This window comes from Lepidochelys kempii, chromosome 1 (assembly GCF_965140265.1).
Source record: "Lepidochelys kempii isolate rLepKem1 chromosome 1, rLepKem1.hap2, whole genome shotgun sequence".
NCBI lineage: Eukaryota > Metazoa > Chordata > Testudines > Cheloniidae > Lepidochelys > Lepidochelys kempii.
Genome location: NC_133256.1, coordinates 344,437,998 through 344,455,147, shown reverse-complemented (window position 1 = coordinate 344,455,147; position 17,150 = coordinate 344,437,998). Strand labels below are relative to the sequence as shown.

Here is a 17,150-nt window from a genome sequence, read left to right as displayed (position 1 = left end):
ATGAAGGGACATATGATTCTTTAGCACATCTGGCATGTAAATATCTTACGACACCAGCTAAAACAGTGCCATGGAAACCCCTGTTCTCACTTTCAGGTGATATTGCAAACAAGAAATGGGCAGCATTATCTTCTGCAAATGTAAACAAACTTGTTTGTCTGAGCAACTGGCTGAACAAAAAGTAGGACTGATTGGACTTGTAGGCTCTAAAGTGTTATATTGTTTTATTGCTGAATGCAGGTGTTTTCTGTAAATAATTCTACCTTTGTAAGATCAACTTTCATGATAAAGAGACTGCATTACAGTACTTGTATTAGGTGAATTGAAATATACTATTTCTTTTGTTTTTTACAGTGCAAATATTTGTAATCAAAAATAAAAATAAAGTGAGCACTGTACTCTTCGTATTCTATATTGTAATTGAAATCAATATATTTGAAAATGTAGAAAACATCAAAAAATATTTAAATAAATGGTATTCTATTATTAACAGCACAATTAATTGCGCGATTCTTTTAATCACTTTACAGCCCTAATTACTACTAATATATGTGGTATGCCATTACTTTGGGACCCAACTAATCAAAATATAGGACCATTCCTTTTCTGCAGAATTCAATTATAGCTACTTGGGGATTTCCATAGCATAGCTAAAATTTCTTAACAGAACTGAGACAACAGCTGGTTGGAAATTTTCTGTCAGAAAATATTTCAGACAGAAAATGCACCTTCCAGAAAGTTGGAATGTTCTATGGGAAATCTTGATTTTCCAGAAAGTTTTCAATTTTCCATCAGAAAAATCAAAATGAAAGATTTTGTTTTGGGTCAGATCGACCCAATTCAGATTATTCTGTTGTGTTGAAATGACCTGGAATGTTTCATTTCAAATCAGCTCAATAAAACACTGAACAGCATTACTCTATCAGCACATTGCCTAGTCTAGTTCAGGTCCCCTTTCTTTATATATAATATAAATATAAATATACATGTACACACACACACACACAGAGTATAAGTGTTAAACAAACAATTTAATACTGTACACAGCAATGATGATTATGAAACTTGGCTGAGGTGGTGGAGTCAGAGGGTGGAATATTTCCCAGGGAATGCCTTGCTGCTAAACGATGAACTAGCACTTGGCTAAGCCCTCAAGGGTTAACACATTGTTAATGTAGCCTCACACTCTACAAGGCAGCACGAATGGAGGGAGGAGACACAATCGACGCATGGCAGTGGCTGCAAACACTCCCTGCAGAAACTGAATGTGATGATGAACCCACGCTATCCCACTGGAGCGCACCACTCCCTCCACTTTCCAAAGTGCCGGGTGGTCCATGTGTGTGTGAGACAGAGAGAGAGAGAGAGAAAGAGTGTGTGTGTGTGTGTGAGAGAGAGAGAAACACACACGCATTGCCCCTTTAAATATGCTGACCCCACTGTAAGTACATTGCCTTTTTAAGTAGATCAGCAAGTTGAGATAGCAACTGCTGCCAGCAAGCTCCCTCCGTCCTGAGCCCTGTCATGCCCCCCTCCCCAGCTCTGTGGAGTGTTAGGGGGCTTATTCCTTCACCCACTTACTTCCCTGGTCCTTCTCGCATGAACAGAGAGCAACAATACCCGAAGTCCAAAGGTGCAAACAATTCGATGTTTATTGGGGTGAACTTCCAGCAAGCATGATTCCAGTTTCCTTCCTTAGTATCCTCCTTCCCAGCTCTGACACCACAAAGCCTTACACCTGTGTCCCTGTTCCCATTTCCCCCTTAGCCAAACATGATTCCAACTTCCTTACTCCCATTCCCTGTTCCCATTTCCCCCTTTAGCAAAACATGATTCCAATTTCCTTACCCCCATTCCCTGTTCCCATCTCCCCCTTTAGCAAAACATGATTCCAATTTTCTTACCCCCATTCCCTGTTCCCATCTCACACACCCACATGCCCATGCCCATGCCCACCCCCATTCCCACACCCACCACTGACTACAGATTATATAGTAAAACTTGAGTTCTGCTTAGCTATACCTTAACCAATCATTTTCCTGAAATTTAACTAACCAATCCTAACATATTGTAACATGATTATGTAACCAATTATATCCCACCACCTCAATTAGTTTACACCCAGCAAAATTAATTATACAGCAGACAGGAACAATCACAGAACCAGACAGAGATTATACAGACAAACAACAGCAAAGTGGGAACTATAATGACAAAACAATACAGAAGTGAGGATTTCACATCCCAGCTATTGATAAGTGAGTTCTTGCCAGACAGGATGCTATCAAACTAAGTTTCCTTTTACATTTTCTAGGCACTTCCCTTTCTCTGGAGGTGATAGGAATACAATCCTGTCCTGATAGTGCCTAACAGCCCAATAGCACCTTATTTCAATGTGACTAGTTTGGAATGTGAGGATGTGACCGGTCGCTTCCCAGCTTATGGCTGCCTCTGCTGCTTAGCCAAAGGCCTTAGCCTAAGAACAGGGCCTCAGACTGTCACAGTAAGAGAAGGCCCTTACACCAGCAGACAGTGATTTTGATTCTTTCTTTTATACCTCTATCACTAGCCAAGTGATAAGAATACACCTAAATTCTTAGAGTACAGGCCTTTGCAGACAGGCCTGAATATCTATATCCTAACATGGAGATGGGGTACAGAAGCAGGGGGAAGGAGTGGGGGGAGGGAGACACCCTGACATTAGCACCCCTCTTTCCCACTCCCCCACCCCTGCACAGCAAGCAGGAAGCTCCTGGGAGCAGCTCCAAGGCAGAGGGCAGGAGCAGCACAAGGCAGTGGTGGGGAAAGATATCTGAACTTCCTGGCAATTGATAGCCTGCTGGGCTGCTGCCCCACAGGGAACTTGGGGGAGCTGATAGGGAGGCTGCCAGCCCACTCTGGTTCCAAGCCCCCACCAGCTCGCTCCAACAGACTACTCTTTCTGCAAGCAGTGGGCAAAGCAGGCAGCTGCCAAACGTTGTAAGGGAGCATTGCGCAACTTTAAATGAGCATGTTCCCTAATTGATCAGCAACGTGTCAATGAAACAACATTAACCGGGACGATGTTAAGTGAGGAGTTACTGTATATCATGGGAATATAACGGTCTGGCCAGGGAGCCTGGTCCACAAGAGCGACTGGGAGTATCAGGCTTCCAAAACGTAACTCCCATCAGGCAATGCACCACAATGGGAAAATGCAGTTTACTGTTGAAGTGACTGGAAAAGAAGCATTTAGGGTCATTTCAACAAACAATGAAATAATGTTTCATTTTGATCATTTCAACATTTCTGAATCTTTTTTTTAATTTCCATTCAGTAAAAAATTTCAACTTTTTGTTCCAATTTGGAATGAAATCAAATGTTGAAATGTCAGAATTTTCCCCACCATGGACATTCTGAATTTCGTTCTGTTCTATTCAAGACCCTCCTAATTATGTGCAAATAATTCAGAACAATGCAGCTAAAACGAGCACAGAGGTTTCAGAGCCCCTGACTTAAATGACTTAAAACTCAGAATTGACATAGTCATTACCTTAACTTTTCTTAGGGTAAAAATGCCTGTAAACTATGCAATTCCAAATACATGAAAATCTGTGTTCTGTTTTTTTCAGATCCATGATCTCTATAGGTTTACAGTAAGAAGAAAATACAAGTGGTATCCCTATTCATTGTTTACACCTTGTCAAATTTGGACAAAAAGCAGAAGATATTTTGCCTTTACTTTCATTAAGAATCTGGTTGTGCCCCTTTCTGTCCCTGAATCAACAACTGAAAGAATTTTATGGAAGACATCATGTGTTCCCTAGCAAGGTGCTTCAGGATATTCTAATATTTAATACATTTACCGCACTGTAGATTTTCTTTCTTGGATCTACTCTATTCTATTCAGGCTCTTATAACACCCTCTTCATCATATTTTTTGAGCAGGTTCCAGAAGTGCACGCAAGAACATGACTATAATTTGTCACATTTGGTTCTCTCCTTCTCTCTTTTCTCCCCAAGTGAAAAATTACGTGAGGGTCCATTTTTTAAATTTTATTTTCTGTTGTGCTCTGTATATTCATTACTGAAGTCAAGGACAAAGTAAAGGCCTTCCACTTGGAGTGAAAGTTGAGGAGGATTGAGGCAGTTCTTAGTACTCATGGGAGCTCACTCCAGGGTCTTGGACTGGCTTCTGAGAAAGCTGTCTACTGCACAGGTAGTTTGTGGTGGACAATTCTGTTGTGCCTGAAGAGCAAAGCTGATGACCATGGTTCTCATCCTGGTGCTTCAGACACTTTTTAGGTACCCTGGGTCCAGACCATTGAGTGACTTGAAGATACGGACAAAACTCTTGAATTGGACTCAGTGAATCTCTGATTTCCCTCCATAATCTCTTTCCACCATCTTATATGGTGTGTCAACAAAACTTTATCCACTGTCAGATCTGTAGATTAATGGTCATGTACATGCTTTAAGATAAAAATAATCAGTATTCAGAAAGCACATGAACACCCATTTCACTAGTGTTTGGACTACTAAGAGGGAAAAACAACTTGAATTTCCTGGTTAATAGCATACAGACTACTGCAAAAAATATTCCAAACGTCACGTTTACATGCAATGAATAAGAAAGCAATATTCTGGTACAATTCTGGAGGCATATTTCTACTACACCAACGTGCATGAATTTGTCTCAGCCCTGACTTGGAGACATCATCCTCTGGAGATAGACGAGGGAAGTTTAGTCTCCAAACACCTCAAACATCTCTAACCTAACTTACTGAGACTGCCAATAAGGGTGACAATAGGTGATTACAACTTACAGCTGATCCAAGTTGGTATGGGAAGGTTCAGGTTCCTTTTGAAACACTGTTGGGCATCTTGCGAATCATGCCTACCACCTGTATCCTGTTCTGTTATGAAAGCTGGAACTAACTCTTTTATCCAGCTAGGTTAGGCATTTTTTTACACACCAGTCGCCACTGTAACCAGCTCCAAGCATGGAGTGGTGTAGTTAATAGTAAGAGCATTTCCTTGCCACAGATGTCTGTTTTATGTAAAGTCACACGAATCTGTTGACAATATGCTCACACTGGCAGAACCCATTTTAGTGGGTTTGCCCTTGTGAAAAGAGGAAGAAAATGTGTGAGGCTTTGCATAGAAAGAATGTTGAAAAACCAAGGAGTCACAGATACATTAAAACCTCTTCAGGAAAGAGGCACTGGGAGAACTCCTTAGGGATGGAAAGTGTGCAGAGATTTCTTTCAAAGACTATAGCTGCTGGGTGACAGCATGCTCACATGAGGCAAGAGAGTAAGGTCCGGTGTCTGATCACAGAACTGGAAGCCAGGAACTGCAGAGTTCTAGTTATGTTTTTCCCACTGATGTCTTCTGTGGCCTTGGGCCAGCCTCAAATACTATGCCTCAGTTTCCTCATGTGCACATTTCAGTTACCTTCGTCACAAGGCTGCTGTGAAGATTTGCTGGTGCCTGTAGAGAGCTTTGAAGATGAAAATAACTACTAATTGCTAAGTATTAATTAACAAAAAATCTATAGGAGTAACATGTAAAAATGGTTTCATACACTTCTAACAGGTATTTGCAACAGGCAGGGTTGAAAATTGTGAACAGGACTCTCAGCCATTCTGCACAAGTAACCATGTTTGTCAAAATGTGTATGCTGTTTAGGATTCCACTGATTGTGTTCTGGGGGGTAGGAGGAGCTGGAGAGATGTGAAATTTATGACAGGCTGTCTGATTTACAGTATGGACGAAGCATGTTTGCAAACTCAAAACTTGACAGATCTATGTAGCACCTTCTCTGACAGACAATATAAGATGAATGTATCACATATAAGGAGCTTTTTGGTGTGCAAGTGTGTTTGTGTGGGAGGTGGGGGCACTTTATTTGCTGTCGGAGGAAATGAACAGCCTTACCTTAAGGTTTTTATAAACTGTCATCTTTAATCAGACGCACAAAGCAAGATTGTCAGCTCTCATAAAGCATTAAAAAATGGCAGAAGTTAATAATCTCGCCCCCACTCATACACACCATTTTTGCAGTGACCTGAATCAGAACTAACCCTCTTCTTAGCAATGTCACAACAACAAGCTTTTTGAAATGTGTCTTTGTAATTCAGCTACACAGACTTTATGAGAGCCTGTCAAAAGAAAGAGAGTTAGGATGTGCCTGCAAGAAGCATTCATTCCTGCTGTCAACAGAATAAAGAACTAAATGTCAACAGCAAGGGACACCTCAACTAAATGTCTTCTAAATACTCATTAAACCACAGGGAGAAAGATTCACTAGGTGGGTATCAATTTGCTCACTTAAGATTTTGTTTACTGAAATCCAGAGGTCAATTGAAGTAAACACCTAGTCTAAGAAAAGTTGCATAAAACATTCACCATATTCTAGAACAAACATTAATGATTCCAAAATAAAGACGTGGGCATTAAACATCATTGTTATTATCGGAATCAGGAGTCAAGATCTCCCATGTTCTAAATCCTATCCAACACTGATTAACCATGCGGCTTGAGTAATTTCCAGTCTCCTGATGTGTGAAGTTTGGACAGTACTTGCCTTGTACTATTGGTGTTAAGAATAACTAGCTAAATATTTGTACAGTGCTCTGAAGATATAGAATGGCTACAAGCAATATGTCTTGATACAACATTAAAAATTCTTATTCGTGAAAGATAAATAGTTACATTTTAAACAGGGTCTCTGATGGTTTGATGTGTTTTTTTGGGCAAATGTTTAACAATTCCTTATATGTATAACTAACAACATCTTAGATTATTACATTTGAGTTTTTTAAATCTACGTTCTCTTCTCTGTGTAAGCTACTTGGTTGTTTTCTGAACATTATTCAGCTTGATCCCTGAAGTAAGAATGGTCAGTTTCATTTTGAGTTAGAGTAATTTTCATTATCTGATTCCCCTGCACTAGCACGATATCACTTTGATTCACAAAATATACAGAGGATTTTTAAAAATGTATTAATTTTAAAAAGATAAAAACATTTTTATTCATATATATTTAGTAAAACCATAGTTTTAGGCCTAAAACTATATGACATTGTGCATTTAATTTAATAATCACATTAACAGTTAAATTATTAATGTAAATATATTTTCCTTGCAACTTATTTCAAGATTATTTTAATATGGTGCAAAGACAATTATATATATTTAATATAAATTAATTATACATACATATTAACACACACCATATAAACCAACCTGTTCATTTTCCCATTTGCATGTTTCATATAATAGGAATGTAAGTAAGTATGAAATACTGAAGTAATTTTATAGTACTTCTCTACAGAATTTTATAGCACAATTTATGATTTATTGAAAAACGCTTTCTATAAAACATTAACTAGTAAAACTTCATAAATATTACTTTTATATAAAGTGTTACCAGTAAAGTACCTATAGGTTGTGTAAGTTGATTCTTTCATTTGAATTATTTACAGACATACATTTAGAATCACACCCAGACTGTATTTGCAACTGACATTTTCAAAACTGCTTAGGAAATATAGCATCCAAAACCCTTAGGCTGCTATTTTCAAAGTCGCCAAAGCGTTTAGTAATTGCTACATTTTAACGGAAGTCAACAATGACCTTCATTTTATAAAACACCTATCAAAAATTAAAGTTTGCAATGGTTATTTCTAATGCTGCCAGGCAATAGTTACTAAGCAAATATACATATGTATATTTACATATATATCATGCATAGTATTTACGTATATGTAACAAACTCCCTCATGGATTATCAATGGGATTTGAATCCCAAACTTCAGCACCTTAGCACAGACTGATAACACTTGGCTGACAAAGTAATTCCAACAGGCAGTAGAGTAAACCATTATCTCGTAGAACCAGCCCCTAGAGGGGGACAAAGCACATGCTGTCAGTATGTTATATGTGTTCTCTCTCTCTCTCTCTCACGCTCACACACACTCTCACACTCAGACACACACACGGCTTTTCTCACTGTTTCAGCAAGAGAATGGATGAAAGAGACAGGAACTTTCTAAGCTGCTGTAAGACAAACACTGCTATTTTAGAATTATGGGAGTTAGTTTAATGTGGACCTAATAGTTTAATTTGTTAAATTAACCTCGCCCCCACCAAATTCAAAACAATACAAAAACTTACCTTTCAGCAACTGACAGGTGTCCCATCATTCATGTATTTAACTGTTGTGTTGTGTTTCCTGTGTCTCAGACTATATGACCAGATTATCAAGAAGGCAGCTTCCTGTTTGTTAGTCCCTTTTACTTTATGTAAGACAAACTCTCTAACTACTCACCCTCTGCAACTGGATGCAGTGATTAGAAGATCAGTGATATTACATTGCAATTTTTCCTTTCAAGCAGCTGCCTACTTATCTGACAGAGACTACCCATCAGACAGACAGGTAAACTGGGGTGCCAAGACAGTTTAGTTTTCCCATTCCATTTCCTGACATGGATACAAACTTGATAAGAAGCAACTGCTTCTTTCAGGCTGATGAGCAGCATTTTGCTGTCTGTGCCATCCTACAACTCTTAATTGCGGTCTGATCCTAATAAAGTGTGGCTGATATTAATAAAGAGATACCCCCTTGAGGCCCTGATACCTAATATCCAAACAGTGTTCAACTGCATTAGGATCAACAGGGTTTTCACAATTTGAAATGTTATCCCCATGTCTCCAGCTCCTTCTCATCCATCTCCCCCTTCCACACACACAGCCTCAAGACTGCAGACATCTGTTCTTCAATTGTCTGGTAATAAACATACTCCGTAAAGCATATGTAAAATGATTATTACCCTGAAGAGCCATGTGCCTTTCAAATGCCAGCTGAAACAAACAAAGAATGAAGAACACCAAGCAAATGTTAGACCAGACTTGTCACTGAGGCTGTTAAGATTCCACAATGCACAGGAGTTTGGATTTGGTCCTCCACATTGTCTTCTGCCAATGGGAGTCCACACACCAATAACACCTTCTGCCTGTCACATTAACAATGCAAGCAGATGCTGGTTATCAGTGGAGGATGAAGAAAGAAACTGGACTCTCATTGTGCTAACTTTTATACTTCAACACCTCCCACAATATGTAATTAAGGAAAATCAGATGTGTATTCCTTTCCAATTTGTAAGTGCAATTAGTTTTCATATGTTCAAAACCTGCTAGTAAAAATCTATTCCCAGGAATCATCTCTTTTTGAATACCCACTTGCCTTCTGAAAATCCATTGTTCATTTATTACTTGTGGGGTGGTATATCATTAAGGGCTGGTAATTAATCTGGTGGGGAGGGGGTGTGTGCATCTTATTTTTCCTAGTGGAAATTAGGACCATATCCCAGAGCTGCATAGCATTTCCCTTCCCATTTCTGGCTTGCTACACCACATGAATTCTAAGGCAGGCACACTTTGAAAACAGTTCACATATTTGTCCTCTTTGACATTTTGAAATCATAAGTGTTGTGTCTGGAGTAACAGTATGTAAGAGTTCAGAAGCAAAATAAAAAACAACAAGTGAATTTTTAAAGAGTGGTTTTATTCTGACAAATGGCCACATAAAAAAAGCACCTCACTCAACAGATTTGCTCTCTGTGCACATTCACAAGCATTTTGCTGACTTCACTGATTAAAGCAAGTGTTTACTGCTTTTAACTCTTTGTAGTTTTGCAGAGCCAGTACAGTTACGGAAAAGTAAACTTAATTTTATTGCTTCTTGTGAATCCTCAACAGAACTGATTATTAAGTTCCAATGTTGTTGTAGCAATGTTGGTCCCAGGATATGAGAGACAAAAGGTGGATAAGATAATATCTTTTAATAATATTTGAGGTAATATTTTTTTAATCTTTTATTGGACCAATTTGTGTGGGTGAAAGAGACACCCCAGACCTGAAAAAGAGCTCTGTGTAGCTCAAAGCTTGTCTCCTTCACTAACACTAGTTGGCCCAACTAAATATTTTACCTCACCCACCTTGCCTTTTATTAAGTTCCAGTCACTTCCACCCGGGCAAACCCAATCAAGATAATAGTGCACAGGTAGAACCTATATTACTGGGGATAATCCAAAGCCCAGTGAAGTCTACGGAAACACTTCCACAATCTTCAGTGGACTTTGGATCAAGGTTTGATCCATGTGTGCAAAAAGGACAGATCCCAACTTGATTTTCAGAGCCCAAGATGTAAGTCAGAAAAAAAATCTGAGCATATTTTATTGGGAAATCACAGACACACAGAAAACATGGAGCCCCAGGCTATCATTTAAACAGCTGCTTTTCAGAATAGAAACACAAAATGGAGAGAAAAGGAGTACTTGTGGCACCTTAGAGACTAACAAATTTATTTGAGCATAAGCTTTCGTGAGCTACAGCTCACTTCGTCGGATGCATGCAGTGGAAAATACAGTGGGGAGATTTTATATTCACAGAGAACATACACACTGTAAGGAGAGTGATCAGATAAGGTGAGCTATTACCAGCAGGAGAGAAAAAAAACTTTTTGTAGTGATAATCAAGGTGGGCCATTTCCAGCAGTTGACAAGAACGTCTGAGGAACAGTGTGTGTGTGTGTGGGTGGGTGGAATAAACATGGGGAAATAGTTTTACTTTGTGTAATGACACATCCACTCCCAGTCTTTATTCAAGGCTAATGTAATGGTGTCCAGTTTGCAAATTAACTCTAATTCAGCAGTCTCTCGTTGGAGTCTGGTTTTGAAGTTTTTTTGTTGAAGAATTGCGACTTTTAGATCTGTAATCGAGTGACCAGAGAGATTGAAGTGTTCTCCGACTGGTTTTTGAACGTTATAATTCTTGACGTCTGATTTGTGTCCATTTATTCTTTTACGTAAAAACACTACAAAAGGTTTTTTTTTCTCTCCTGCTGGTAATAGCTCACCTCACCTGATCACACTCGTTACAGTGTGTATGGTAACACCCATTGTTTCATGTTCTCTGTGTATATAAAATCTCCCCACTGTATTTTCCACTGTATGCATCTGATGAAGTGACCTGTAGCTCACGAAAGCTTATGCTCAAATAAATTTGTTAGTCTCTAAGGTGCCACAAGTCCTCCTTTTCTTTTTGCGGATACAGACTAACACGGCTGCTACTCTGAAACCTGACAAAATGAGAGATTAATTCAAACTCAGGACCAGGAAAGCTGGAAGGTTCTGGTTTAGACCACTCCACACAAGATTCAACGCAGCAGGACATTAAGTGACAGCACACTCGGCTAGCAAAACGTAAGACAGGAGTGTTATATCATTAGAACATTCACTGGAATTTCAGTGATCCTGAGGCAGCTCAGTGTTTCCAGTCATTAAGAGTCTGAATAAACAACAGCTAGTATCTGAGGTATTTTTAAAACTTTCCTGTTAGTGTAAAAATTTAACCAGATGAAGAACAGAAAATATTAGTTTGCAGCAAGCTAAGGTGTGAATCCACCCCAAATTACCCTGCTGCGCACTAACTGTCCATGTGGATCCCACTGACGTACATTAATAGTTCATTAATGTATTTTTATCTAGTGTTTTGGAAACCGGACTAGACGAAAGGGTATTAATGAACTGTTAATGTGTGTCAGAAAGGGCCATGCAGACAGGCAGCCCAGCGTGGGGTAGATTTGCATATCAGCTTTCAACAAACTAAAAGTTCACGTAGACAAGCCCTAACAAATAAAAAAAAGTAAAAAATACGCTGGTCTAAAGGAATTCTCTCCATAATAGCTATGCCCTTAATACAAGAGTGTATAAGATACTGTGTTGTCAAAGGTCTGGCAAACACGCACTAATTGCAAGATTTTGCGCGGTGAGTTCTCCCAAATGTCAACATTATTTACAAAAGTCCATCAAATTCTGCTCTTTTCATCCAAAAATGACATAGTAAGGCCAGTTAGTTTTAAGGTCAGTGGCTAAATTACTGCCTGGGTTATATCTGGTAAACCAGTACATTGTCAGGAATGTGTTCAGCTCCTGCTATTTTGCCTTATTTCTAGGGGGTTATTATTGTTATTTATTTAAAAAAGTCAGTGCTACCCTCATCCCACAAATAGTAGCGTTGGGTACCAGTTCTGTCCATGTCATGGCAGCTCTCATTTGCAGTTACGGCAAGAAAGCTTTCATTGTAGCAGAAGATATTCTTGTTAATTACAACCAAACAGCCAGGTCTTCTAATCTACACATCTATTTATTCTCTTGATGGGTATGGTTAGTGGCATTATGCTAAACAAATCACATTACTAACAACTCTCTACTCCCGAGGCTCACCTCACTGTAGAGTGGGGTAAGTAAAATGATCATTTGTGCCACAAAGCCATTTTTTCTCTTCACACAGTTATTGATGTGCTACTCCACAAAAGTAAGTTAAGATGTTGCAAATGCCATCTTTCTCACTGTGTGACAAGCATATTGCATGCCGAGATCTTTCCATCTTAAATCTTGTTGTAACGGCTTTTATGACACAAATTATTTCCACTGCCTACCCATCAAGCTGGTAATGAAACCAGAGGGTGTCATGAAAATTGCTATTCAAAATGCATCATCTGTGTTGACTGGGGCGGGGGATGGGAAGGTGGGAGTGAGAGAAGAGAGAAAAGGGGTAAAGAAGTTTTCATTTACCTCACACACTTGTAAAGTCTGTCAGCAATAAAGCAATATCTGAGTGCTGTGACAAGCCAACAGAGTCACTAAAGATGAACAGCCAGAACTACATGCCATGGTAAAGTGGTCACTTTGTATAGCACATTATAACAATAGTTGTCTTTCTCTGTCATAATAAAGTGGTTGATGACTTTATGCAACATGCTTTCTCGAGCTATTTACACAGTAGTTATTAATTGCCAGTAAATTCGTTAAACAAAGATTTTAATTGAAGAGCAAAAGCTCCTTGTCAAATGAAGAAGAAAAAAGTACAGCATATAAATTAGCAATCAGTGTTTCTTCCGATGTAAAGGAGACAGGGGAAATAAAATGTTGTTAACAAAAATAATCTAATTCATTTATTGATATTGGCTCATACAGTATCATACAGTAGTAATTTGAATATATGTAGCCCCTTTCATCCAAGGATTCAAAGCACACAACAAATCTTAATTAATATATTCTTGCCACATATAGGGATTTATTTTTTAAGACTTGTAAAGATAGGCTATTATAGAATCATAGAAATGTAGGGTTCGAAAGGACCATGAGAGCTCATCAAGCCCAGTCCCCTACATTGAAGCAGGACCAAGTATACAGAGACCTTCCCAGTCAGGTGTTTGTCTAACCTGTTTTTAAAAGCCTCCAATGATGGGGAATTCCACAATCTCCTTTGGAAGCCTATTCCAGAGCTTAACTATCCTTATGGTTAGAAAGTTTTCCCCAGTATCTAATCTAAATCACCCTTGCTGCAGATTAAGCCCATTACTTCTTGCCCTACCTTTAATGGACATGGAGAATATTTGATCACTGTCCTCTATAACAGCTCTTAACATATCTGAAGACTAACCAGGTCCCCACCTCACTCTTTTCTCAAGACTAAACATGCCCCATGTTTTTAATCTTTGCTCATAGGTCAAGTTTTCTAAAAACCTTTTATAATTTTCGTAGCTCTCCTCTGGACTCTCTCTAACATGTCCACATTTCTTTTTTAAACTGGTTCACCCAGAACTGGACACAGTACTCTAGCCTAGACCTCACCAGGGCAGAGCACAGCAGGACAATTACCTCCTTTGTCTTCTTACATACAACACTTTTGTTAATACACTCCAGAATGATCTCAGGCTTTTTTGCAACTGTATTACACAGTTGACTCATATTCAATTTGTGGTCCACTATAACCCTAGATCCCTTTTAGCAGTGCTACCACCTAGCCAGTTAGTCCCCATTTTGTAGTTACAAACTTGATTTTTTCTTCTTAAGTATTGAACTTTGCACTTGTCTTTATTGAATTTTATTTTGTTGATTTCAGAACAATTCTACAATTTGTCACAGTCATTTTGAATTCTAATCCTGTCCTCCAAAGTGTCTGCAAATCCTCCCAGCTTGGTGACACCTACAAATTTTATAGGCATACTCTCCACTCCATTATCCACGTCATTAATGAAAATACTGACTAGTACCAGACCCAGGACTGACCCCCTGAAGATATGTCCTCCCAGTTTGACAGCAAACCGTTGATAACTACTCTTTGACTATGGTCTTTCAACCAGCTACACACCCACCTTATCGTAATTTCATCTACACCACAATTCTAGTTTGTTTATTAGACTGTCATGTACGATTGTGCCAAATGCCTTACTAAAATCAAGATATATCACATCTACAGCTTCCCTGTTATTCACTAGGCCAGTGACCCTGTCAAAGATATATTACTTTATCTCCGTTTTATGGCTGAAGAAATCGACGCACAGAAACATTATGTAATTTGCTTAAAAGCAGTTAGCAAGCCATCTGCAGGGAGGAGAACAGAACTCTGGAGTTTACTCCCAGCTCTGATCACTAAACATGGCCACCTCTCGAGAGGTAGGAACACAAATTGAAAACAAATATCGGCGTGTTAGCCCTCCAGGGCAAGGAACATGCTTTACTTCATAACTCTGACACTGAGAAATAATAAATGCCCACAGCACTCAAACTTTTATGGCAATTGGGGGGTTTCAGTTCCTCTCATGATGAGGCCCAATGTTTATAAAGTGCTGCAAAAATTCACACTAACTTCAGTGATTTTTAATAGTAATATAAATAATATTAAGAGATGGTGCTATTCTGAGGTCTGGTTTGTGACTGACTAGGGGAAAATCAGGCATGAGAAGGGGGAATCACATGTGAAAAACTAGAGGTGCAAGACAAGTTTGTAGGCTATCGCACAGTAAAAGAAACCTCATATTATTCTGCACTGACGATAAAAAGAAAATTAATCACAAGGTGGAAAGGGTGAGATTAAAATTGAACAGCGCTGCAATAAGCCTCCTATTTCTAACTAACTCAGCTCAGATATTTCAAAACTTCCAACAGCCCTTGATGAGCTTTCAGCTGAGAATTTCTAATGTATTTTAATAATTGATGCTGCATCCTAGACCAGGGACTTAATTTGCAGTCCGTAAGTTGTACCTGTTTATTGAGAAATTAACTTACCATGCAGCACAGAAAATATTCCTCTGACTTTTATTAAACATAACAGACAATGAGTGATCAACAATTTGCCACAAGCTGTGATTAAACTTTTCCCAGCCCTGATCAATAAAAATTACATTGTTTGATGCAAAAGGGGTCAAAACAAGCAAGTAAGCCCAGCAGGAATGCTATCCAGCTTTAAGAGGTGAAGTGCACATCTGCTGTAAAGCTACCTAGAGATTTTTTTACAGAAGAACATAAGAACAGCCATACTGGATCAGACTAGAGGTCCATCTAACTCAGTATCTTATCTTCCGACAGTGACCAATGCCAGGTGCCCCAGAGGGAATGAACAGAACAGGTAATCCTCAAGTGATCCATCCCCTGTTGCCCATTCCCAGCTTCTGGCAAACAGAGGCTAAGGACACCATCCCTGCCCATCTTGGCTAATAGCCATTGATGGACCTATCCTCCATGAACTTATCTAGGAGAATAACTTTACTGCAAGAGCATCAATACATCATCACTGCTATGGTATTTCATCTCAGAAACAGAAACACCACTCCTCTCTGCAAAACAAAACAACCCACAAGACAAACACAATTGAGGAAAGCACATTATTTTAACTTGCTCCATTTATTTGTGTATGTATATATATATATATATATATATATATATATATATATATATATATATATATATATATATATATATATATAAATCTTACCTGAGTAATGGATGGAAGATGACAGTAATATTTCTTGCGCCTGGTTTGCAGACAAACTTTGATCCACCACCTTCGATTAAATTATCATCAGGACCTCCTTGAAAACAAAAACACACAAGAAGAGTTTTCTTACAAGATCTGAATGTACCCTTTCTAAAATTCATTAGCATCTTAAAATGATTTCAGGCTCCGCCCCTCCCTCAGCATGCATCATGAAAGGTCTGTAATTAAATGAACATATTTCAATTCTTCTGTTCTATTAGGATAAACTGGGCTTCTAATGTGTTACTTCTGACCGAAAGACGAAATGAAGACATGGATCACATCACCATTAGTAAACATAAGAGACAGTATTTCTTCCTGGTTGTTAGCAACAGTATGGGTTGAGAGTTGGCCTAGAGGACTGAGCACAGAATTAAGCATCAGTTAGACCCAGTTTCAATTCCCATTGTTGCATCTGAATTGCTGTGTGTCCTTGAACAAACCATCAACTGCCCTGTGCCTCATTTTACCCACCTATCTTTCTTAGATACTTATATGGCCCCCGTTATCATAGTATCTGAAATGCTCAGATATTATAAATGGATTCTATCCTCACAACACTCCTAAAACTATTACTCTCATTTACTGATGAGGAACTGAGTTAAAGTCACTAGCCCAAGGTCACACAGGAAGTCTGTGGAAAAACAGCAAATAGAACCCGGGTCTCCCAAGTCCCAGGTTAGTGCCCCAACCACTGAACCATCCTTTCTCAAAAGAATGAGTGTCTCTATTGCTTGAGCTAACAACCAGGCTCTGGTCAACAGGGATAACACCACCTACCTTTAAGAGATATTTGGAAACTTAACTATAATGTCTGGAAAGTGCTTTTGATCCTAGCATGAAAGGCTCTATAAAAGTGCAAAATATTATTGCAGGTAGGGACCTTCCACCCTGCTGCTGTTTGTTTCCCTAGGAGCTAGCTTGGTTTTTATATTGTGTAGCTTATGATAGCATAACTATTGTTCCTTTTTATTTTGTTTTGTTTGTGTAGCTCCATTGATTTTTTTAGATCTCTTATAAAGTCTTTTAAGAGTCAAACAGTTTCCCACATTGTTTGACTCTTGTGACTTCTCTGCCGAAATTCCAGGTACAGTACATGCAAAATCAGTGTTTTGCAGATATAGCAGAAATAAACAGATCTGATCTGGCACATTCACTTGCATCAGTTAATCAATCCAAGGCCATCTCTTGGAAGGTACAGTATACACATACTTAGTGTGATTTACAGAGCTGAAATCTGGACTAAAGATCTTAAAATCAGAAATGAAACACCAGTCTTG

General features: G+C 38.8%; 1 protein-coding gene across 5 annotated transcripts in view; it reads right to left on the bottom strand.

The window, feature by feature from the left end:
* The window catches only part of EXOC4 (exocyst complex component 4), a 600,856-nt gene that overhangs the window by 315,148 nt on the left and 268,558 nt on the right, over positions 1-17,150 (bottom strand). For 4 of the 5 annotated variants that reach the window (XR_012156857.1, XM_073328862.1, XM_073328863.1 and 1 more), the window contains exon 10: positions 15,829-15,925. Coding sequence is in view for 3 of the 5 variants with exons in the window: in XM_073328862.1 (XP_073184963.1) it covers positions 15,829-15,925 (97 nt within the window). In the remaining 2 variants the exon portion in view is untranslated. Of the gene's footprint in view, positions 1-15,828; positions 15,926-17,150 lie in introns of those variants that run through there. The other variant, XR_012156858.1, reaches the window with a different exon arrangement.